This window comes from Pygocentrus nattereri, chromosome 9, assembly GCF_015220715.1.
Source record: "Pygocentrus nattereri isolate fPygNat1 chromosome 9, fPygNat1.pri, whole genome shotgun sequence".
NCBI classification, from domain to species: Eukaryota; Metazoa; Chordata; class Actinopteri; order Characiformes; family Serrasalmidae; genus Pygocentrus; species Pygocentrus nattereri.
Window position 1 is genome coordinate 38757967 of NC_051219.1, and position 25728 is coordinate 38783694.

A 25728-nucleotide genomic window follows, 5' to 3' on the forward strand; every position below is an offset into this window, starting at 1 on the left:
TGAAAAATTAGAAGGACCTGAACAATCTGCTGCCTGGTGGTCTTTCAGAAACGGCAAAATAAGTGAAACATGCTCTGATGAATTCACACCGACCTTCCTTGACCTTTGACAGATACAGAGGAGCAGTTGTTGCAGCTTCCTTCCCAATTCTCTGACTGTGTTGAAAGGATGTTTCAGTGCTAGTGTTGAACTGATGGACTGTAGGTGAAAGCAGACAGGTGTAGCTCTGTGTTACTGTGCAGGACAGCAGCAAGTTTGAGCTTTTGCTGGTTAGCACTTGTTGACTTATCTATGCCCTGAGACATAGTTCTGTACTGTTTAGGTTTTGTCAAAATGTAGATATTTTTCCATGCCACACTGTTAAGACCGGTCAGTTTTTTATCATTTAATCAAGGTTTTTAGGGATAAACATGTGGTGCACAGGCTTCACTGGCTTCAGCTGTTTTTGTTGCTAGCAAGTAAGCTAATGTAAAAGCCTATATAGCATGGCTGAAGGTACTCTAAATCCCCTTTTACACCAGAAGTGGTAGCCATGGCAGTATTTTAGTATTTCAAATCAGCCATGGTGACAATTATGGCAAAAACACAAAGTGCTTGTTGTTGCCTTGAGCTACATCGATAAAGTCAGGCAACTTGGTTTAACACAGCCTAAACACAGGCATTCTGAAAACAGCTATGCTGCATTGTCAGTAGTTGGTAACTAGTGTAACTAGAGTGAAACTGTGAGCAGGTTCTGTAATTTGAAAGATTAACCTCACATCGTGCCAGCTATCAGGCCTTAGTTTGGAGCGATTATTTCCCTCTCTAGAGTGCAAATGTGCATTACTTGAAAAATGATATAGGCTCTCTTGCTGTGAGATTCCCAACCATCTGTCTATTTCTGCTTGACTGGCTCTATGATCCCTCCTTCATGCCACTGGAAAATATTGTTTAATGACTTAATCAAGGCTCCGATTAGCCTGTATTCCCTGATGGTATCACTCTTGCAGTGTTCGTAGTGCTCAGAAACACTTTGATTGAAAAGTCAGCAGCATTATGAAATGATGTGAGATATATACAGTGGGTAAAAAAAGTATTGAACACATCACCAATTTTCGTAGTAAATATATTTCTAAAGGTGCTATTGACATGAAATTCTCACCAGATATCTGTAATAACCCATCCAATCCACACATGCAAAGAAATCAAACCATATATGTTTATAAATTAGGTTATGTGTAATAATGAGAAATGACACAAGGAAAAAGTTTTAAACACATGAAGAAAGAGAGGTGCAAAAAGCCATGGAAAGTCACGACACCAGCTGAAATCTATCAGTAACTAGAAGCAATCCTGCCACTTAGTGCAAATTAATATCAGCTGGTGCAACTGATGGCCTATAAAAAGGTGTCTCTTTACCAAGGTGCCACACAAGAAACATCTTATGATAGGTAAAACCAGTGAGCTCTCTCAAGACCTTTGCAGCCTTATTGTTGCAAAACATACTGATGGCATTGGTTAGAGAAGAATTTACTCAAGGTTCCAGGGAGCACTGTTGGGGCCATAATCCGGAAGTGGAAAGAACATAATTTCACCATAAACTGGCCACGACCAGGTGCTCCCCACAAGATTTCAGACAGAGGAGTGAAAAGAATTATCAGAAGAGTTGTACAAGAGCCAAGGACCACTTGTGGAGAGCTAGAGAAAGATCTGGAATCAGCAGGTACAATTGTTTCAAAGAAAACAATAAGTAATGCACTCAACCGCCATGGCCTGTATGCATGCTCACCACGCAAGACTCCATTGTTGAAGAAAAAGCATGTTGAAGTCCATTTAAAATTTGCTTAACAATATTTAGACAAGCCTGTGAAATACTGGGAGAATATAGTCGGTCAGATGAGACAAAAACTCATTAGATGCCGAAAAACTGTGGGGCTGTTTTTCAGCATATGGCAGTGGCGTGCTTCATACAGTTGAAGGAGGGATAAATGGACAAATGTACCGAGACATTCTTGATAAACATCTTCTGCCATCTACCAGGATGATGAAGATGAAGTAAGGGTGGACATTTCAGCAAGATAATGATCCCAAACACACAGCCAAGGAAACTCTCAATTGGTTTCAGAAAAAGAAAATAAAGCTGCTAGAATGGCCCATTTGTGGGATTAAAAAAGTATCACTTAATGTGTGTGTATATATATATATATATATATATATATATATATATATATATATATATCACTTAACTTATATGTAAGTGTATATATATATATGTATGTATGTATGTATATATATATATATATATATATATATATATATATATATGGTAGGGCTGCAACTATCGAATATTTGTGGGATCGACTATTCTGTCGATTTTTTAATCGATTAATCGAGTAATCAGATAAATCGCACTTGTGTTTTTAAACAACTGTATCGATAGTGTGTTATGCAACACGGAAGGTCTCTTAAAATGAGCTTCCTCTTAAAATGTTATTCCTCACAAAACGTTTTTATTCAAATTCAACACTTTTACTAGATCAAAGCTTAAAACCTTTGGCTTATTTTCTCCAGAACTAAGCCCATTTATTCAACCTTTCTGTGAAACCTTTATCATGTACATGAAAAAAATACTATGAAATACAGCTTCACAAACATAGGTTAGCCTATTTGTCCTTAGTTTTTTCTGAATAAATAAGGAAAAAGGGTGGAGTGAGTGGAGTCATAAATGAATTTGTCCTTCTGTTGCATTTATTATTACTACCTTATGTATGAGGAAGGCGTGTTTTGAGATGTAACCTATCAGAGTGAGTGTGTGTGTGTGTGTGTGTGTGTGTGTGTGTGTGTGTGTGTGTGTGTGCGCGGGAGGAAGGGAGGGAGAGGTGAGGAGAGATAAATTACATGAGTGAGATCTTGGTGCATTATTCTTATTAGTCTTGCTACTTATTATGCCTGGTCACTATCGACTCATAACACGGGCTAAATAATTACAAACATTGTACGTTCTACCAAGCACTGGCGTTCATATCAGTTAGCAATCATAAACATGCACTGTAGAGGCTCCGGGTCCGCCTGGAGAAGGGCAGTTCACGTGAGGATGCTTTCGGTTCAGGTGCTGCAGCACTGACAAAGTACTATTCTGGTAGGCCAGGTCCGTTTTACAGTGTATACACTGCACTACATTGTCCGCCTTGCATAGCGTAAAATGGTCCCACACTTTAGACATTTTTGGCCTTTTTTTTTGTAATCAAATTATTTGAGTTACTCGAATAATCGTGTCAGCTCTAATATATAGTGAGAGAGAGAGAGAGAGAGAGAGAGACAACATTTTTTGCAGTGTAGATGGTCAACACTTGAGTTGGACTTCAGCTCCAATGTAAATCAGTATTGAGTAGTCTGTTTACATACATTTATGAATGTATAATTGTCCTTTTTAAGCTCTGATTTGCCTATATTCCCATGGTATCACTCTTGCACTGTTCCTAGTGCTCAGAAACTCTTTGATCGAAAAGAGTCTGCAGTATTACGAAGTGATGTGAGCGATGCATTTCCTCCTTGTGAATTGAGGTCATGCTAGGATGCTGGGTTGTTACAAATAATAGAATCTCAGTCTCATACTTGAGGAAAGATTATTCTTTCTGCTTAAGACTTAGATCCTCGCTAAAGCTTTGTCAGAATTTTTGGCTTCTCTTCTGTTATAAGACTTTTTTTGGGGGTTTTGAAAGAGAGACCATAAATCTTAAAAGATTTAGCTCACTCTCTCTCAATGTATCTGCTGGTATTTTGTTTGATGTGAAGCAAAAATCGACCTCGTGTGGCCCAGTGCTGACTCTGCTCGTGGCTTTCAGTGTCTCTACACTGTCCGGAGGATGAGTGACGAAAGTGATGAAGATATAAAACTGATAGTCTGGGTTGGAAATGGCTGATTTGATTGTCTTTAGACTTTCTGTTTGTCTTTTTGGAAAAGTGTGCATAGTAATGATGATGGAGTAAGGTCTGTATGGAGAGTGCAGCTTCTTTCATTCTCTCCATCTTCCCCTTCTCTCTCTCTCTCTCTCTCTCTCTCTCTATATCTCCTGTGTCTGTCTCTCTGTGATTAATCAGACATGTCACGACTGCTGCACTAGCGTCAGTACAAGCAGCTCCCTGCCAGCACAGGGCCTCCTGCAGAAATATAGAAACAAGGAAACAAGACAGCAAGACAGCCTCTCTCTCTCTCTCTCTCTCTCTCTCTCTCTCACTCTCTCGCTCTTTCTTTCTATCTCATCCCCTGTCTCTCGTTTTTATCTCTTCTAAGTTTTATCTCTTTTATCTCTTCTTCTTTCCTCTGTCTCAATCTTTCCTTTTTCTCTTTTCTCCCTCTTTTCTGTCATGCTGCCGCCCACTTTTCTTTCTTTCTTTCTTTCTTTCTTTCTTTCTTTCTTTCTTTCTCCCTCTCTCTCCCTCTTTTTCTCTGTCTCATCTTTTTCTCCCACTTCTGTTTCTCCCACTTCTGTCTTCTTTCTTGTTTCTATTTTCTCTATTCTCTTCATTACCTTTTTCTCTTTGTGTCTTCCTTCCTTTCTCTCACATTTCTCTTTCCTTTCTCTCCTCTTTTTCTCCTTTTTCTCTTTTTTCTCTGTATCTCTTCCTTCAGCTCTCTGTAACTGCTCTCCTCTCTCTCTGCCTCTCTCTGTCCCTCTAATTCTCTCCTTTTTCTTTGTCTTTTTTCTTTGTCTCTTTTCATTTGTTTCTAACATATCTCTCCTTTTCTCTCTTCCTCTTTTTCCCCTTTTCTGTCTGTTTCTCTCTCTTCTTCTCTCTTGACATTTCCCTGTCTCTTTTTTCTCTCCCTTCTCTTGCGTCCTCCTTTTTTTCTTCCTTTCTTATTTCCCCTCTCACCTCTCTCTTTCTCTCACATTAGAGAGAGCATGTGTATGTGTGCATGTTTGTGTTTGTGTTCATGAATTGAGGTCCTAACTGCTGTTGTTTATCAACAGTCTGTCAGTTTAAATTTGCATCTTTACTCAGTGTCTGACATACAAACTCCAACGCACATGTCACACACACATTTTCACTGTGTATGTGTGTCTAGTTGAGTATCTCTCAGCCATTTGAGCTGCAGCGTTTCTGTTTCTCGGGGTACCTTTCATTCAGTAGCAGCATGAGTCAAACGCCTGCCGTGCTCTGGAGAGGGTATTGTTTTAGATTGTTAAGTAGGGTCAGCTATAATGACAAAGATAGCAGCAGTGAATGTTTCCTCTTAAAACAGGCTTTGGGCCACAAGCACAATGCAAAATGTGCCTTGATGTGTTCACACAGTGCCTGAAATTAACATTGCATTTGCTGTGGCTATAGCTCACGCAAACTGTACATCGCACCGCCTACTAATTGCATGCTCGTGAGGCTCTGGGTTTAAAAGCGCAGCAGAGCAGTAGAATCATGAAAAAACTTAAGACAAAAAAATGAAAGTTGTGAAGTAATAGCACACCTTTGAAGCAGTGCCATTAATTTGTACCTGATTCTAAAAGGCAGAGAAAATTCATGCAAAAGAGAATAAGTAAACTGCTCGATTAATACCTGCATGTAAACACTTCTAACATATTCACCCCTCCTGCCAAGGTTTTCATCGTCCTCCCACAAATCATATCACACAAAAACATTCCTAACTTTTAATGGAAGTAAATGGATAAGTCATTTTTTACAAGTCATTTTGTACTATTTCTGTTGGTCTGTTCATCATGAAATTTTGACACATGGGTAACTGGTACTTTAAAAAAAGGGTAACTGAACTTAAAATTTAAAATAACAAAAATACCAGATACCAGGCTTGTGCGCTGGTTTTGTACATAACTTTAGTTAATTGCAGTGTGGGCTTGTATGTGCATGTTATTTGCTGGATGTTCTCTTTTTTTTGAAGGAACAGGGTAAAATACATAAATCCTTTAAAAAATGTATAGTCTATATTTCCTTTTCAAAAATCTGATTTCTGTCTGGTTATTACTGGTTAATACTGACATCTTTTTAGCCATTTGAAGGAAGCAAGTGTTCATTAATGTGGTTCTTTAAAATTTTAAATGTCTTCTGATACCAAGGTGCTGTGATATATTTGGAAAATATTGTGATATTGAATTTCATAAACACAAACACACGCTAGGTATTTTGTATATGCATGCTTAGTCAGTAAAGAACTGTATTTTGCCAGTTTTTTACACTCTGTACATCCTTTATTTTTGCTGTATAGGAAGAGCCCACAATGTGTAATTAGATATTGAACAATCTGTCTAAGATGCTATCAGCTCTATTTGTTAGGCAAGAGTGCATTTGAAAGCAATTACATTTTCCATTTGTAGCTAAATCAGATTTATATAATGAAGTGAAATTAAAAAAATGGTCTCGTCCTCTGAACTGATTGTAGATCAGATGTCTTTGCATACATATATGGGACATAGTGCTCATTACAGAAATACAACCTGGACCCAAGGCAAGCTGAACAGCAAATACCCATAGGCTGTTATCTTTGTCTCTGATAGGGGCTTTTAAATTTTTTTATAATAATATAAATTATAATTATAATAATTATTATCTTTTGAGCAAAAGATGAGATTTTAAAACGTCTTTTGTTCTCTGAAGTCTCATAAGACCTCCATCCACTAATCTCACCTTGCACAGGGAGAGTGGGTGGAGAGACAGATGAACAGAAGAGAACTAGAGAAGGAGGTGTGGTGTGATGAAGGAGGGATAGATGGGAGATATTGAAATTTCATGTCATGAGAAGAGATGGATTGCAGTGGAGAGGCAAGGATGCACATCTTTAAAGGAATGATTAGGCAGGAAGCCAGGGGAGGTTGGGGGTGTATACAGTTGAGGACTACATTTGTATGTATCACTGGTCATCGGTTATTTGTCTGGAGGAGGGAAAGAGGGGGAGGTGTCGGAGAGCTGATGTGGCTGTGATGAAGTGCTTTAAATCTGTTAAATGCAGAAGGACAGTTAGAGGTCAGAAGTTAGTCCTCCTAGGTCCTATATTGGCGTGTATGCCATAAAATGCCTCTTCTTCAATTTCTACTTATTTATTTCTCACACTTAGCTCAATGTAACAAGCAGAAGTGTGGGTGTTAAACTTTCAGTTGATACTGCAGATTTGCACTATGGAAGTCGAGAGTTATTACTTTTGTTTTGCTTTACTACTCAGAACTTTGATTATATGGTGAGTAACACAATGCATTACATTCACATTGAATTTAAATTCTGTACTGAGAGTAAGCATTTGCCATGCTTTACAATGTTATAATTCATAATATAAATAATATTATAATAAAAAAAAGGTTCTTTCTGTTGCACTGCAGTTGTGTTTATTGTGATTGTTTACCAGCCCCACTTATACATAACAACATGCAAAATAATTGCGGATTTCCAAAGGTTAAAGGGTAGAGGTGAGAGGTGTTGAGGGGGATGTGGGATTGTGGAATATACAAGAGTGAGGTAGAGTGGATTTGCACAAAACTAGAACCAATTAGTGTTTTTTTTTATTATGTAAGGCCTTGTCCAGTTCAAGTGCCTCTTTCCTGGTCACATATAATAACATCAAAATTTGTTTTGTCAAAAAAGCTCCTCATACTTTTCACTCTCTCCACAATTATGCAGCTCACCTCTTGAACGCACTTATGTTTGTAATGATAGTGTGTTGTGATTTGATTGTTCTTCAGCACTTTACATATGTGTATGTGAAAGGACCGGCCGTTTTTGGTCCGTTCATGAAGAGGAACCAGAGAGTGGATCACATGTCCTGTGGAAAGTCTCAGTCGCAGCAAGAGCGCTCGGTGCAGAAAGACAGAACCACTCTCGTAATCAATCAAAGAGTTTATTAAGTCTTCTGCACAAAGAAAGAAGGGCACTCCTTCTTTTATACAAACACGTCCTGCCCTGTTGCGTATAAGCCTGTGATGATCCTGACATTTTAGCTGAAGACAAATTGTTTACTGTGGAAGTATAAACCTTAATATAAGGTTAATGCTAAATTAAAAGTATAAACCTTAATGCTAAATGTTAGCTGTTGAAACTTAGTAGCTCTCAACTGGTGACAGATACACCTCAAATAAATGCATTATTCACCGCTGCTCAAATGCATTGTGTTTAGTGTTGAGATGTATTACTCCAGCGAAATACGTGTGTTTACCGTTACATTTACTTTTCAGAATGTGTACACACTACATTTAAAAATATATATCATCTTTGAAAGAAACACCATCAATACTTGCTTATTAACTATTTTAAAGTCAGCGCACAGTATGCAAACATGTGCTCTGAAAAACTCAAAAATTAGCTTTTTTGCAACAACTGCAGTTCCTGCTAAAGCCAGAGTAGACTGATAAATCAATGTGGTGTGACAGTTATTAATCTCAGCGTTACAAGCTCTCAAGGTATGATGGAACTAAACCTTAGTGGACATGTTCACAAATGATAAGCTTAGCATCAGTGTTGTTCTGGACTAAATACATGCTTTTAACAGAAAATCATATAGTCTCCCACTTTATAGTCACATTTGAAAGATGTTCTTGTTGGGATAAGGTGATTTCTGTTGCTTAGTTCATGAGATGGCAGTGGGATTATGTGAACTGCAAATGGACTGAAGGTGATGAGCTTAATTTAAATGAGTGATTTTTTTTAATTAAACATTTTAATAGAACAATTGAGAGGATACTTTTTCTTTCTTCTCTAATACACTGACTGTATTACAGGATATTCAGTACATACAGTTACAAGTTAGAACATCTTAGTCACTGGTGATCCCTTAATGTGACTTGATAAATGATCAGCCTGCATTACTTTGACCAAAACTACTTTTTTGAATCATGTCAGTTCCTTGATCCATCAAAGCTTCCTCAGACACTCATCTAGAACATCTAAGATCGGTCAGAACACAGAATGTACAGTTTATACAGAATATACAGTTTTGTGATTTGTTAAATGAGTAATTTGAATAATGCTGCCGTGTGCAATATCAGCAGTCCAAAAGCCAATATTATGATAACATTTAAGAGATTATTTTTTGTGCACTTGTATTGAGTACAGTACTAAGAGACGAGTAAAGGTCAATGTGAAATTGCCACTTCAGAGCTCTTTTTAATCCACAGCCTGGAGAGCAAGCGTAGCTATCGCTGGAATACAGAGATGAAGAGAAATCTGTCTTTTGGAATTTCCTTGGTGCATTTTATTATTTTTGAGCTATGAAAACCAAAGACAGAAGGAAGACCAAAGAAAAATGGCAAACCAAAGAAAGAGCAGTGATAGTAGGACTTCAGAGAGGAATAGATGAATGAATATAGAACACTGAGAGAGGCAAAAAAGGAAACAAAGGCAAGGAGACAGAGAAAAATGTAGTGAGTGATTGGGATGAGAAGTAGTGAATTGGGAAATTTGGGCAGTTTAAACACTGTTGTAAAATGTGGTTTTGGGCTCTGGTCGATCAGATAGGGCTTTAAATGCTGCTCTCCCAGTGCCTATAAAGGTGGTGTTTACAGCTCTGTTCTCTCCTGCTGATTTTCCTTCCTGTCAAAGCCAGAAAAAACAGTCTAGAAAATACTGCAAAGTCACTTATACCCATGGACTTTCTCCTTACTCTGCAACACAGATCAATTCTGGCCAGTGGCCTTCAGTATTGATAGCCTGCAACAAATCCCATAGGCTAACTGTAGTTTTTAACAGTCTTTCTTGGAAGTGATGCAGCTATAGTAATGAGAATGGGTTTTAAGTTTTTCTAGATTTTCAATAAAACAAGCACCAAAAGTGGTTCTAGTGTGGGATTGCTCCAAAGAACCCTTTATTTTAAGTGTATAGAACTATATAATTTGTCCTGTTCCCTGCGTGACTAAAGGGCTTGAGGTTTGAGGTTTTTGTGATAAGATCTTGACTGATGTGTTTCCTCACCTCTCACACAGTACGTTATTGAAATGCTGGGAATTTGAAAGCTCTTATTTTGTCTCTCTAAAGCCATGTTTTGTGACAGAAACAAATTGACTTTGCTTTGTTCTTCACTTTAGTTTGCTTCTGCTTTCCCATGCTCCTGTCCTTCATCACCTATCGATGCTGTCTCGTCCTCCTGGTCCTGACCATTCAGAGCACGTTTCAGTAGTCATCAGATCCATACACTCAGTGCTATTAATGATGGGCAGTATTGATCAGGGCTCGTGAAGTACAGAGCAAAGTGGTCCAGAAATGCCAGCACAAGAGCCAGTTAGTGGGGCCATCGTCAAGGCGACAGACGTCGTCCCACAGCCGCTTATTAAAAACCACACCTGTCTGCCTCTTCAGATCTCTGCGCAAATATCAGCCGGCTCAGAAAATCCACTCTGGCAGAGTATGTGTGGGTGTGTATATGTGTGTGAGTTGGAGAAGGTGCCATCTGAACTGCTTACTTGGATTAAGCTTCACTATTGTTCAATGCCTGACTGATGTTAGGAAATCTCTCTGCATCTTTAACTCAAAACAGTAGTTCTTGATCTGCATCTCCATGATCTTTCTGTTTTTCATTATTTAATGCTTTGGAGGTGTCCTTTGTTGCATATGCTTGATTTTCCTTCTGGAGTCTTTGAGTTTGGCTTGCCATCCCTTTATTTCTTTGATAGACATTTGATAGACATTTAGTTCTTATAGTGCTATAACATGAAGCAGGTCTACAAATATGCAGGCTAAATGTTAGCAGCTACCTTGTGATCACTATAGGCTACAAACTAACAACTGACTACATTCACAAACTAAACCATATTTTCAAAGTGGTTCTAACTCAAGTACTTCAGTAACTCAAGGATCATATATGTCCTAATAACAGTAGTAATGACTTCAATCCCACACAAAACAGCAGATGATAAATTAAATCTGAACCTGAATGTGCAACAGGCAGAAAGGACCAGAGTACAGCATCTTCTTCTCCAACACAGCCTTTTTCTACAAAGAATGATAAATACAGAGCTGAATCCTAGCTGTTATAGCATGGGATTGCCATGTGCTGGACGCTGTGAAAGCCACACTCTCAGACTTGTATGCAGTATCTGTTTTACTTGCATGTTAATGCATAAGCATTTTGCAATAGGCTTATCTATGGTATATTGCCATATCAGTATCATAGTCTGCACTGGTCTTCACTGGAGTGAATGTTAGTCTTGTGATCACAGAGATGAAAATGGTCATAATGCCAGGCACAATGACAACGTGTGATGTGTATATATGTGTGAGGTGGTGCCTTGATGGTGTGTTAGAGGGAAAGAGAGGGGAGCTGAAATGAAGACACTATTTCTGATTGTAGCTGGGCACTGGAATGGACAGTAAGCAGCAGGTGGTCTGTTTAATAAGCGACTTCTCTTCAATGTGGGAATGCTCGCAACAGCTGTGTGTGCTTGTGTGAAATAAAATGTGTATGGTTTCTAGATGTTTGTATTTGGAGATTGTTTAATCATATAGTAGCATGAGATGTGTGCCTATTTCATACATATACATGTATTAGTTTTAATGTGTATTTTTGCATGTGATAGACACCTGCTCTTTGTCACTTTTCTTGCATCCCCTGTCAAACCAACATTTCCTAATTGCCTGGAGGTGCTTGTGTGGTTGCTATGTGCTTTCCCAGCGAGACAAGCAGAGATCAGAGCCGAGGCCCTAATTGGAAGTGACCATACGTGATTGGGCTGCACAGTCTGCAGGGGGTGGTAGACTGAAGGGACTGTGGAAGATCTATTGGATTTTAGATGGAACAACATCAGTCAAGGATGCTGGAAACAAGGTACAGCTAGCTGTGTACACCCTGGACAGTCCATGACCTGCTGAGCTCCCAGACTGAAATTCCCAGAATCTCCTGTCTTGTTATTGAGTGGCTATCTTCCGTCACCTCATGTTGACTGAACTCTGCTGCCTTTGATATCCTGTCTCGTAAAGTGTAGCCTGTTGATGTGCCTGTGATATTGCCCCTGGGACAATAGCCCCTGGGTTGCTTTTCTCCTGGCTTATAGACTGGGTTCACTAACAGTCAGTCAGCTTTAACCCCTAGAATTCTAGAGTCATTACTACTTATTACAAATGAGTTAAATGTTTGTTGGCTGTGCATTCTGTATTGACAGGTCTCTGTTTGATTCAATGTAAAGCAAAGACAAAAAATGTGGTAAAATTGTAGGCCTGGCTTTACACTGTGAAATTTTCATGCAAATAGTTGAATATTGTGAGTTGCCTGAAATATAATTGCTGTGCAACTTGACAATTACATAAAGCAACTCATAAACAATCAGTGTTGCACATGTTACGTTCTGTTTCTCCTCTAGATTAGCTTCTAAGAAAGTTACAGTTGTTCCCCTTGAATGCCTTATCATAATTATCTCCTTTTCATCTGCCCAGTAAGCCTTTTTCTAGTTTATCAGTGTCCACTAATTTGGTGAAATGTAGTTCAATTTTATGTGCTATCACCGTTTTGATTGGCTTTTTTATTGGCTGTTGAACAAAGTTGATTTTAAAATAAGTTGCAAGATACTTTACATTGTGGAACTCAAGTGCAATTTGGTTTCATTTATGGTTCAAGCAACAAAGGTTGCATGAAATATGACTATGTAAGGCCAGCCTTAAGTACTTGTACAGCAATATGTTTTCATATTGGTAACAGTTAAAAGAGTTATGAATTAGAAATAGTTACAGCATGTTTTTGTTGTTGCCAGCAACAAGTGCATCTTTTAAGGGTTAATGGCAAAGCTTCTTACAGGGCTACTAATATTACAGATGCCATAGGCTAAAGGATAGTGTTTGACATCGACCCCATATCCAGCCAAATGGAATAGGGCCTAATGTTAATCCTGTCCTCAATCCTAGCTTTAAACATTCACAGGATTTGTTCACATCATATGATAATGTTATTCTACATGCATGACAAACTGTTCTATAACTGTAGCAGCTGTTGTCTTAGTATGGATTAACATTCAACTCCATCTGCTTTATATATGTTCTGGAAATCTAACTTAAAAACATTCTGCTCTTCCTGACTATGTGATGGATGTATGGCAGTTTGATGGTAAGATGTTACCTTACAGATTGCATGAGTGTAGTTCGATCACAGGACGCTAATGCTTAGATTTAAACTGCCATCATTTGGCACCATATTTTGTTAACAGTTGTTTGATTTTTGCATCTCTAGATGGCTGTCACATTGTTTTAAAATGGGGTCAGACAATGAAAGCCTGTGTAAAAGACACCTTTTGAAGTTGCAGTAAGCTCTGCCACAAGATGTTAAAACCACAGAGATTTTTAAGTATCACACCTGTGCAGCATTTCCTTTGATTTTTATCTCCGTCACACCCACCTCTGTTCTTTTCATTAACAAACACACACACACACATGCACACACACAGATAAAGATGGAATAGATAGGCATTATTAGGTCTTATTAAGTGATGATAATACAGTAACATCCTCTGAGATTTTTTAAGCCAACAGCATACCACAAAATGAATACAAAAATCATATTTATCTCTGATTTGGAATGAATAATAAATAATAATTGCCTTCATTCATGTTCTACATTTTAATATACTGATTTTAACTGATTTCTCACCCAGTTAGGTTTGGTTAAATACTAATACTGATATAATAACAATTAATGATGATATCTAATATACTCAGCATGCTAAATATAACTAACTAATTAACTATGGTCTAATTATTGGTTTAGTTTTTTTAATAGGACTGTGTGTAAATTAAGAAGGGCTACAACTAACAATAACTTCAATCATCAGTTTATCTGCCACAAAAATGCTGAACTATTTTGAGTATTTGACTAATCTGTGTTTCATTGAGGAATACATATAAACAACAGCACAAGAAACCTTAATTTGAAACTTTAATTGAAATGTTGAATTGTTTTTTAATTGTTTACATTTATTTCTCTGTGGAAATTGTTGCTGAATCAAAAGATTAAATACAAGACTTACAGAGTAAAAAAAGAAAAGCTTTTGATTATTGATGAAGTATCCAAATAGTTAATAAAATAAATCTGTATCAGTTTCATCATGAAGCATGGGTGACAGATTAATCCCTGGAAGAATGTTTCTTTAACTGTGTGTAAGGCTGGCTTTAACTACTGGCAAATTTGTGATTTTATGGCTGTATATTTTACACGTTACATGTTAAATTTGATCCTGAAAGCATACTAAAACTATTTTTAACCTCCTTGGGATGACTAAACAGTGTTAGCCTGAAACGTGGGGCTTAATTTTACTACACTGCACTAAACATCACTGAAATTCCATTAGATGACCTGTTTTCCAAATTTTCCACATTACCTTTACTGGACTGGCATGAGACACTTAGGTTATTTAGTTAATGTGCCTTCATACATGTTTTACATTCTAATATACTGATTTGAACTGATTTCTAATACTAATACTAACATAATAACAATTAATGATAATATCTAATATACTCAGTATGCTAAATATAACTAACTAATTAGCTATGGTCTAATTATTGGTTGCATTGAGAGCTGTTGCTCCGCTTTTACATATAATGCCTTGTGATGACTTTAGTGGGTCTTTCTTGTGCTTATCTCTGTTTGCACCACCGTTGCTCAAAGTTCTGTCTATGCTGCAAATTGTTGCTTATTATGATGCAAAGAAATGACATAAGCCATACTGACTTAAGTGCTATGAAATCTGTAGAAATAAACATACAAATAAACATTTTACGGTGCTTTTCTGAAGTAACAAAGCATCGACAATTAAAAGAAATCCTCAAATTTTTATAATTGGCATAGTCAACTTTGCCAACTAATTGATACCGTCCTAAAGCTGAGGACTGAGTATTAAATGATGAACTGAATAATGAAATCCTCCAGAATTAATTGAATTATAATATGCTCATATTAGATCTCATTAAATGCTAATACTGCTATATGGACATTGCTTTTTATCATGTAACATTCAGAATGTGCCTAATTGAATCTCTGCTCTAAGTATGCTCTGTTCATCTTTTGTAAATGGCAATACTTTCTGGTGCAACTGTTGAGGTGTAGGAATCATACTGACTGTAGGAATGTAAGGATCGGCCAAAACAGATGCCAATGCTAAATCTGTCCAAACTAACTAGCTTATAAGTAATTTTTTACGATTCTAGCTTTTATTTTATTTTGGTAAAAAAAAAACATGTTCCATGTTGCGAATAAATATGCCACGGTTTAATTAATTTGTTTGAATATATACACATATATTAATTTTATTATTAACACTTTATATGCCTCTGGTGTGTACATGTAAGCATGCAGCAGCTTCTCTGGTCTGGCAGAAGCGGTGCTGATGTTGTTTTACTCCTGAACTTCTCAAGTAATTTGTCTCACACATGGGCCCTGTACACCTTCTTTTACATCCCCAAGTGTGAGACTCTATGGCAGTTTAGTGAATATTACAGTCATTAGAGCTGTCAGTTGCCGCTGTTTTCAGCAGATTTCTCAGCTTAATTGAAGCAACAGGCTGTGAGACCACAACGCTGTCTTATGCAACTGACTGACGGAGATAAACCAAGAGATAAAAATATTAAACCAAGGCTAAAGGCTGTCACTACCACAAGAGACTGTCTTCACCATTCGCTCCTGTGGAGGGGTGGAAGTTGAGAAGGAGCAAACATCTTCGCAATGAGAATGTGCATGATGAAGATACTGTGGCTCCAGCTGAGCAACTGGCAGTAGTGTGGGAGTTTTATTGCTGCATACTGGTCTCTCTCCCGCCCTGTTTACGCCCCCATGCATTTCCGTTTCGCTCGTTTGTGAGCTGCTGAGCTGTGATCACAGACCGCTGTCCCAGCTCAGAGCAGACTCCTGAGTCAGCAAAAACTACTACTGCTCCTCTCGAGGTGCGTGTGAGAGATGGGGAGAGGTAAACTATAAACGCAGTGTCTCTCAATGGTTGAGGGAGTTCACAAGTGCAGGCCAGTTCTGTCTTCACTTCCTGCTGATGCTCCTGTTTATCTAGGCTGTGGGTTGATGCCATAACAACACTGACTGTTTCTTCTTCAGATAAACCTCAGGATTTTCTGCTTTCCTCCTTGCTCTCTCCCTCACATGTACACACTGCCGGGCATGGAAATCACGGCCTTGCTGCAGGATAGCATTATGTGTGTCTGCTGAGGTGGCATTTACTCCCTTCCCATATTGATATTCTAATGTCAGTACTGTGCTGCTTTAAACTTTCTCCTTAGGAACTTCTTCAAGGACAAGTTTGAGTGACACTGGCTCTTAAAGGCCCAGTCAGCGTTTTTTCACAATCGATTCTTTTTTGGCCTGGTCACATTCCTGCAGACATGATATTTTTTCACATCTCTCACAGTGATTGGGCCTGGGTTTGTTGATACATAGAACATGTGAGTGTCAGTTGTGATCAGGTTTCATGTAAAAAATGGCATTCTGGTAAGGGATTCAACTAAACTAAGACAGAGGGGTGTTTACCCCATCTTACCTAACAAGCCATTAGTTAGACATTGAGAAACGTAGCTGATGACCCTGTTAATTAGGCCAGTGCGGTATTGACATAAAATGGCATTCAGCAAAGCTGTAGGATATTGCAATGCCAATAGGAGAAGTGCCACTGACTGGATGTAATGTGAGTACAGATTTTTTTTTTTTTTCAACCCTTGTGTGGTGTTCAATCTGTGGGACCCATTTGCAATGTTTACCAAAAGAAAAAATGATGCAATTTGTTGCTATTTCAGCCTCAGATTCTTTGGCATTTTCAGTGACTTCACACTGTTCACCCCCCACACGTGTCGTTGGGGTGAACACACAGCGAATAAATGTGAGGGGGTGCTTTGTCCCTTCACTCTGTTCTCCTCCTACATGGCCTGCTGTTAGTGTGTGTGTGTATGTGTTTGTATGTGTGTGTGTGTGTGTGTGTGAGGGAGGACAACATGAACAGGCTGCTGACTGGCAACAGCTGCTAAAGGAGAACCCAAAGCTGGCTACTTGGGATGTTTTAAACATCTGGTATTTTTACATAAATTGTTATGCTGTATTTATTTAAACAAACAATGATGCAGTGGGTTCACCAGACCACTGAGTAACAAACACATCAGCACCACACAAAGGGTTAATTAAAATTCACAAGAATGTGTTTATTCATTTATTTATTTTTGGTTTTGTTATTACGTATGTTTGTTGTGACAGTATCCATTATTGCCTTGCACACATAAAGCACAATACGTAATGTTTGATGTGTTTTGTGCTTCCACATGGGAGAACAGGGTTCAAAACCAGTACACAGAAGCACTCAGTAGGCTTTGTGTCCGTAATGTAGCGAGGTCACTCTGCTGCTGCTGTGTGTGAAGTAAATTAATATGTTCTGTCATCACTGTTCTAATGAAACTCATTTCGCGATAACAATAAAAATACTAATCCATAAACCTAGCTTGATTTAATTAAAATCTGCTTCAGTAGAAGTTAGTAGTAAAATAGCTCAGCATGAAACTTTATCTATAAGAACTTATTTAAAGACATGCTTGAGTGACACTGACTCTTAATGCCTCAGTCATGTTTTTACAATTGACTTTCTTTTGGAATTGGAGCTTTCTGTATGTGTTTTTCTGTAACTATATCAAAGAAATGAAAAAGAAGGCAAACTAAAAAAGAGTTTATATCACCCCCTTTATGAAAGATCTGCACTGGTAACATTTGTTATTTGTCTTTTTAATTTAATCTATGATTTTATTATTTTAATACTCATAATACTTCTATTAAGTGTTAGCAGCTGTCTGTAAAGCACTGCAAAGACTGCACAGTGCTAGTCTAGCTCCTCTTGGTGTTTCTGCTCAGTACTTTGTGTGCTGTGTATTATTTTGACTGAAAAAGCTATATTTGAGATTGTTCATGGACAGAGCTGACTGTAAAGGCTGCATTTCACATAGCAGGCCAATCAGACGGAGCGTTATTGTGCATTGTGAATATATAAATCGTGGGCTTTGTCTGTATATGATTGTCTGTTCATACATACAGTGTGGGTCACCAAAGAGCAAGATTTCTAAAATCACACAGTGTATATCTGGCTTTAGAAGACAACTACAGCTAAACCAGCAAACAAGAGACTCTGAGAAGACATAAACTTCACAAGTGAGCTCTTTGGCTGCATTAGCCTCAGATGTAATTCCTGCTATTATTGTGCTATAGACACTGATGTGGAAAGAAATAGATTGGGATTCAGAACTATGAATCATACTTTGCTTACAGCTGTAGAGAAGTGCTTTTCTGATCAAGTTCTGACCAAATTTTAAGCATCTTTACATACTGAGACTTTAAGGGTGTTTTCCACTTTTGGTCCAGATTGGCCTTTAGGGGGCGCTTTCAAAAACACTTAAAAACACTTAAAAACTAATAAAATTGCTATTACAATGTTATGTGCATAAGGTGAACAGATAAACAGTTGGTACCATACGACTCAGTTCACTCACCTGAACAACTTTCTAATTGCATGTCATGTCAAAAATTGTACTGCTTGTCTGGTATTTTGGCTTATTTGTTCAAAGATTTCACTATACAAAGGCTTATTATACAAAGGTCAAAAGGTCATTCTGACCAAAACCTGGTGAACGCCTTATGGTTTTAGTCCTTGATCAATACTGATATCATATTGAGGCCATTGGACTAATTCTGACCCACTTTCACTGAGCTTCTCTGTACTTAAGGGGCACCTAATGAGTGCATTAGGCCTCACTATGGCCTACATCAAATCAATGGGCTAAATATACAACCAATCCACTATGCAAGTGCTACAATGTGAGTAATGCTGCCATTAGTCATGTAGTTCTGACATCTATGTTGACAACCTCTTGGATGTTCTACAAACCAGTGTAGCTCAGTACATATGAATGGAAAGTTATAATGTGTATAAAGACCTCTGCTCATTGTTTGTGGCAACTGAAGGCCTTTTGATGAATTGACATCACTTCAGTTCTATTCACTCTGCCTATGAATAAGATCCAAACAGCTTGAGGCCTTTTTAGGCTGATTGGGCTAAACCTGCAGAAGGGCCTGAGCTGCTGGTGCATGCTTGAACCCACTCATCGCCGCTTGTGGCTATATTTATTATTGTTGTTGTTATTATTACTATTATTAGTAAAAATAGTATTAACAACATTTAGTTAAGTATTGAGATATTGCAAGGCAAAGACAAGGAAGTAATTGCCCTCTTATAAAGTGGTGTGCTCAATGTGAGCCTGCCATATTTCTGTAATAGGTAATTCAGCATCTGTGTAACAAAAGAAACAGGAAGGCACTGTGGGTGTCCTGACACACCAAGCTACATACTCAACACTCAATGATATGGATTAATATTCATCTGTCTGCCATGTTGTTGGTAATTAACACTAATGATAGTCCACAGTGTTGTCTCTAGGATAGTGTAATTAATGATTGATCTCCTTGAGCAGAGGAGAAAAAAATCCTAAGAGTGGACACAGTTATAGCAGGGGTTTCATTCTCATAACTTTAAACTGCCCTGAAAAGGAGTGAAAGAGAGAGAGAGAGAACACTTTCATTGTAGACAGTGTGACCCATATCCCCTCAGACATCAGTATAATTTATTTGTTAATCTACTTTGACAAAATAACATTCAGGGTACTGTAGCAAAACTAACAACTTTATCTTTGTCTCCCTGCCTCTCTCACTCTCTCCCTCTTACTTCTCTTTCTCAGATGGAAAGGTGTATGCGCTAGGTGGTATGGGATCAGACACCAGCCCTCAGGCTTTTGTGAGGGTCTATGAGCCCGTGAAGGACCAGTGGTTGTCTCTGGCCTCTATGCCCACGCCTCGCTATGGAGCTTCCTCCTTCCTGCGCGGAAACAAGATCTATGTTCTTGGTAAGCCTGCCCACTCTCAGCCAATCAAATCATTGAGGAGAGCCTTACTGACCTTTCATCAACCAATCAGGTTGCTTAACAAGCTTGTCCCTGCGGCAATGAGAAAATAGTCCACCCACGCAGTGTTTGAAGCATACATTACCTGATGACGTTCCTTGCTGTGGGTGAGTGTTTACAGATATAAATGAAGATATAGAAGCTTGGTTCTCAGACAGTGCGCAGTAGTCAGTAATTATAATGTGTCTGATTTCTGTGTTAGACGGTGTCACAATATTCAGGTGGTGTGGCAGACAGGATAATAACACCCGGTAATTGTTCGTGTTGTATTAAGGCTGATTGCCGGCTCTGGGGACCTGCAGCTCCTTAGAGAAGCTAAAATGTTCAGCAGAGGGACTGCGTTTTTTTTCTTTTCCATCCCTGATGAGAGAAACCACATCCACTATAGCCAAAATGGAAGTTGGTACTGCTGGTCTTTTGCCTGAATCACAAGAAGACCTTCAGAAGACTCAGGCATTGTAGATTAGGTTAATGGCACTATGAGTAGGTGCGTGCATGTCTGTGAGAACTGTGTGTGTGTGTGAGAGAGTTGATAACATCAGCCAGTTAGAAATGTCTCAATTAAGCTTTTTTTTGTCACACTTACTATTGAATAATTGCTGATATTTTCACAAACACTACTGCTGCATAGTGGATGTTTTACATTTAAAATTTTAAGACCAGTCTATTTTGGGTAAGTTACAAAATTCAGGCCGTAAATGTCAAAAGTTGGCAATAATGCCAATTTCTGCTAGAGCCCCTATGAGATTTCCAGTATTTTCTAATGTGTTAATATGTTAGTGCTAAGGTAATGCTGCTGCGTGTTTTGGCCATTCTAGATTAAACATGGACACATTCCATATGGTTTATTTTATGCTCTTTTACCCTGTATATTTTTACAGTGGCTCTTTCAGTAAAGAGAGCTGCCGCCATTGTTTTCCATTTGTAATGACTGACCGAAACCTGGATAAACTACAGCTTGTATTTGCAGTCTGTGACGTGTTTAAGGCCTAGAGTAATGTTTTGTGTAACAAAATTAGTCCCACTCATTCAAAATCAAAACATGATTGGTTAAATCCACTGTTACTTCCTAATTATACTGGTAGTTAATCTAACATGTAGGGCCTTCAGCCCACCTCCAGAACTGCTAACTAATTGACTCTTTTTACCTAGATACCACAGGGAAAACATTTTCCATTTCAAGATTTTTAATCCTTTTGTTTCCAGTTAAAACTTAATGAAAAAATAAGATTAACACTATAATACTTGCAGTTTAAATACAACAAGCATGATGAAATAAAAATAAACATATGCTTTTTCAGTTCCCTTAAATAATTAGGCCTTATTGAAGACCTTGAAGCTTCCCCACTCTGCTGAACTGATATTTTTTTGGGTTTTTTTGGACCACTGGTGTGAAGTAAGCATTTTACGCTGTGTTTCTCTAGCATGCAAGGTAGCCGACTCCTACTTGTTCTTCTCAACTTTGAATATCCTGTTTCTGCACAATCTGTAATAGCTGTGCATTCAGCACTTTCATGCAGTTAGTTTAAGTAGTCAAGGCTCTGGCATTGCAGGTCTTACATGTGACTGTTGGGCTGTTCAAAATAGTTTAGTACTGCATGCATATAAACCGCTTGTTCATTTCTGAAAATGTGCCTCACTGATGCAAATTGTGTATAATAAGTTATGATGATGGTGAAAATAGAGTGCAGTGGTATTAAATAGGACTACATATGGATAAGGTTTAATATTGCTAATGCAATATCTTTGGAGAAAAGTGGCCCAAGTCCAGTGTACTACACAAATCTGATTTTATTGTGTGGTCGTTCACAACAGTAATTCACATTTTAATACTATATCTGACACGAGCCTGGACAGGTCAGGCTCCTGAACAATCCCACATTCGCAGAGGACACAAAGCCAGTTGGCACACTTGTCCAACAAATGCAGCTGTCCTCTATATTTCCCTAAGATTAATTGACTCATTTTATCTAACATCAAACTTTCATATGTAAGTACTGAAACTGAGCAAACTAAAAAATGTAAATAGTGGTGAATTTCTGTGACGGTTTTAATTGTGGAAGCTGATCAGTCAGAAAAAGGAAGCAGGTATTTTCATTCACCTCTAGGAAAGGGAAGCAAACTCAGTGTCAAAACGTAATATGACACCGTCTAAACGCACTTGATCTATATGATGCTTCTTGTCCTCTCTTATTTTAAACTATTCTTCAAGTAAAGTTGAATTTGAATAGTTGTTAGTTCTCTCATTGAAAAGTGCCATTCTTACATGTTCACCGTGCCTGTGCTTCTCTTGCTGCTCTAGAACAAAGGACATGAAGCATAACCATAGTAACAGGCGTTTCGATGAGATGATAAGGTCTGGCCCTGCGCCATTATGATGAGGATCATATATATGATTGTATATATCATATATATGAAAATAAATCTGATTATCTGATAATAAATCTGATGTGTGTGTGTGTGTGTGTATATATAGTCAGAACAACTTATTAACCTTTGAAGCAGTTTCAAAGGTTAATCAGTTCTGACATGCAGTATTTTAGTATAATAATAACAGTAACCATTAAAATAACGTCAAAAAAGGTCTTTGAAATGAAGGTGATCATTTCATTTTGTGAATTTACATTCTAAATTAATGACAGTGGTGTTAAATACAGTGTGTATATATATATATATATATATATATATATATATATATATGTGTGTGTGTGTGTGTGTGTGTGTGTGTGTGTGTGTGTGTGTGTGTGTGTATATATATATATATGTGATTTATTTACATGTATGTCTTTTCCCCCAAAAAAATTGTATTAACAGATGGTGATCAGTCATGAGCCAGTAGTTCATACGGAGTTGTCTGTGTTTGAGCCGTTTTCTTCAATGTGCTCTGCACCAACATGTTGTAGAGGTCCCAGAGGTACAGAGGGAAATGAGCTGTAGATACACAACCACACTGCTTCAAACTATTCTGAGTTCCTCAATCAAACTCAGATACACCCTTCTCCCTGAGAGTACTGCTCTGATCTGCAGTTGAATGATGCGCTCAGAGCTTAGGGTCCATCCCAGCCCTCTGATCAACTGAGTGAGGGTAGAATAAGGGGGATATAGGAGAAAGATGAGAAGAGGGATAATGGAGGGAGCAGAATGAATGGAGTGATTATATAGTTCCCATCGTCATGCTTGAGACACTTAACCTGCTTTTGTGTCGCTGATTAGGACTTACACAGATCGGTCTGACATCACATCTCATTATTCATACTGAATTTGGACCAGGCTGTAATCACTGCTCTCATTCTTTTTTCTCTTTCTCTAACTTTGGTCCTCATCTGTTCTTTATTCTGTGGAGGTTGAGAGTTATTACTTTCATTTTGTAATGCTATTGAAATTAAATTGCATAATTATATATTTATTTATGTAGTGAAAGATGCAGTGAATTACATTTACTGATCTAATTGATCATGTTTAAGTCTGCACTTAGGATTTAGATTTATTTTGATGAAATACAAAAGGCGTAAACGATGTTTTCTTCTTTATGCAAAGTAATACTGCGTGCCTGATAACTTATCATCAAATACCAATTGTGATAAAATATGTACTCTTCTGCTTATGAACTTAAATGTGTTATAGTTTAATGAAACTGCACTTAGGAAAAGTGAAAGTGAAACTGCACTTAGGGTGCACTTCCAACAGACCTTTTCTGCTTGTTTTAGTGAGCTACAGGTCACTACACTGAACCACACCATGCTTTTATCAGCAGTTACACAGTCCTATGCAAAAGTTTAGGCACCCCTGACCAAATCATTTATTTATTTATTTATTTATTTTTAAAGTGAAAAGAAGTGAACACAACCTCTGCACCAAACTATTAATGACATGCAGTAGACTGTAGTTTTCAGTCATGCATTGACTGCCACTGTTTCCCTTCACTACAATTTCCTGACACTTGGACAAGGGAAATTGACACCTTTTTACAGCCTTCCCCTGATTTGTAGGTGTCAGTTACCTTAATTTTCTGATCATCAGCATGCTTCTTAGAGGGGCCCATGGTTGCTGAGTGTTAGCACAAGGTTTGAAGAGTCAGGGAAGTCATTAGACTCTGGAATTGCCATTAGCTGACAGTTCTTAATTACAGTTCTTGGCCTGCCTAACTAATCCTAATGAGTCCGTTAAACCCAGCAAGGTAGTTTAGTTGTAAGGCTTTACAATGGAAGGGTATCCAAACCTTTACACATGCCTCAATTATTTTTAGTACTCAATTTCATAAAGTCATATCACATTAAAAAGAAATTGAATATTAGCATTAACAAAAAAAAATCTTTTTTTAAGTAGCTTGTGAGGGTTGTGTTTCTTTTCACTAAATATGTTCCAAGGTTGCCCAAACTTTTGCATACAGCTGTAACTGCGACTTCTAAAGGTTTTGCTTTACATTGCTGAGAATCGGACAGAGAAAAGTTTCTGCTAACTTGTTCAGCAATTGGGGGTGCTGCAGACAGGCAAATTGAGCCTAATTTGGTTCTGTCTGTAGGGGTCTGCCGGGCTGTAGATAGAGCAATGGCAGAATCACATTAAGGTTGTGCATGAGGGATGAGCCTGGATGGGAGCACACTCTATTTATGGAGATGCAGTTTGGGATGCGACCCCGCAGGTTCTGTCTGCACTCAGACGGCAGGGACTCAATAACAAATCATTCCAACCACCCCCCCGTTCCACCACCCTCCTCCCTACATCCACAGTGATACATACAAGCCGTCTCCCAAAATAGGATCCCCAGTGTGAGTCTGGAGGAGGTAGTCTTGCTGTCTGTGAACAGTGAGGACTACACGATGACCTTGTTTTACACAAAAGCTTTTCAATAAAAGTTATTAGTAGAGTTTCTTTTTGGGAGCATTTTTCCAGCCTCTAACATTGTGGGCAATTTGTAACGCATTTGTTTATACCTTGGGACCATGATTGAGTGGCCGTGCTTGTGGAATTTTAGAGTCCACTGATCTAAATTGGAAACAGACTCGCATGTATAAGCCTATCGTCTGCTCCACCCTGTTTTTCCAACCAGACAGCAAACATTTAGCCTGTAAACATTATTAGTTAATGAACTGGGCCATTACCATACACTGAAACGAGCACTGATTTCTGTAATACATTCCACACTCAGTGCAGCTTTCATCCTGATGTATTCGCTGGTGACTTCTGAAAGTCTGGCAGTTGAAAAAGTGAGTGTGTGCGTATGTGCATTTGTATGCACTTCGCCAAACGTGCATACGGCTTGCTGCCCACCCGTCTGTCCTCAAAACTGTTAGACCCGAGGCTTGGTGCAGACCAGATGCACTAGTGCATACATGTTTGCTATTCACCCTTTTCTCATCCACCGTCTTTGTGTATCTTTCCTTTTTACATTTTCCTTTAATGACTGATGAAGCTTTAATGATTGAAGCCAGGCGTCCGAGAGACTTGAAAGGGTTTAATTAGAGAAAAGCTGAAGAGGTCATGAATATTAAGTCCACTTTGACCAGACGGCCTATGCCTCCTCTCTGTCTTTCTCTCTCTCTTTTCTCTGCTCAGACAGGTCTGTGTCCTCCTCCTCCTCCTCTCTGCCATGCTCCTGCTTTTGTTTTTTCCCCTGTGTGTGTTTTTCCGCTGTCCCCCTGTTCTTTGTCCCAGTGGGCTCTGAACGGTGCCAGAGCTGGATGGGGATCAGACATATAGCACATTCAGAGACGGAGAGAGAAGGAGCGAGAGAGAGGATGAGCGAATAGGGAGAGAGAGAATGAGTAGAAAAGGAGAGAAAATAGAAGCGTGTAAGGAATGTCACAGGGTTTGCTCGCATTAGGCTGCAGCTCATTGTGCTGTATGGCG

General features: G+C 38.4%; 1 protein-coding gene across 1 annotated transcript in view; it reads left to right on the forward strand.

Moving 5' to 3' along the window:
- LOC108436323 (kelch domain-containing protein 8B) overlaps positions 1-25728 on the forward strand; it is a 124352-nt gene that overhangs the window by 45060 nt on the left and 53564 nt on the right. Inside the window, exon 4 of the mRNA XM_017712744.2 lies at positions 19657-19821. Coding sequence (XP_017568233.1) covers positions 19657-19821 — 165 coding nt within the window. The remainder of the gene's footprint in view (positions 1-19656; positions 19822-25728) is intronic.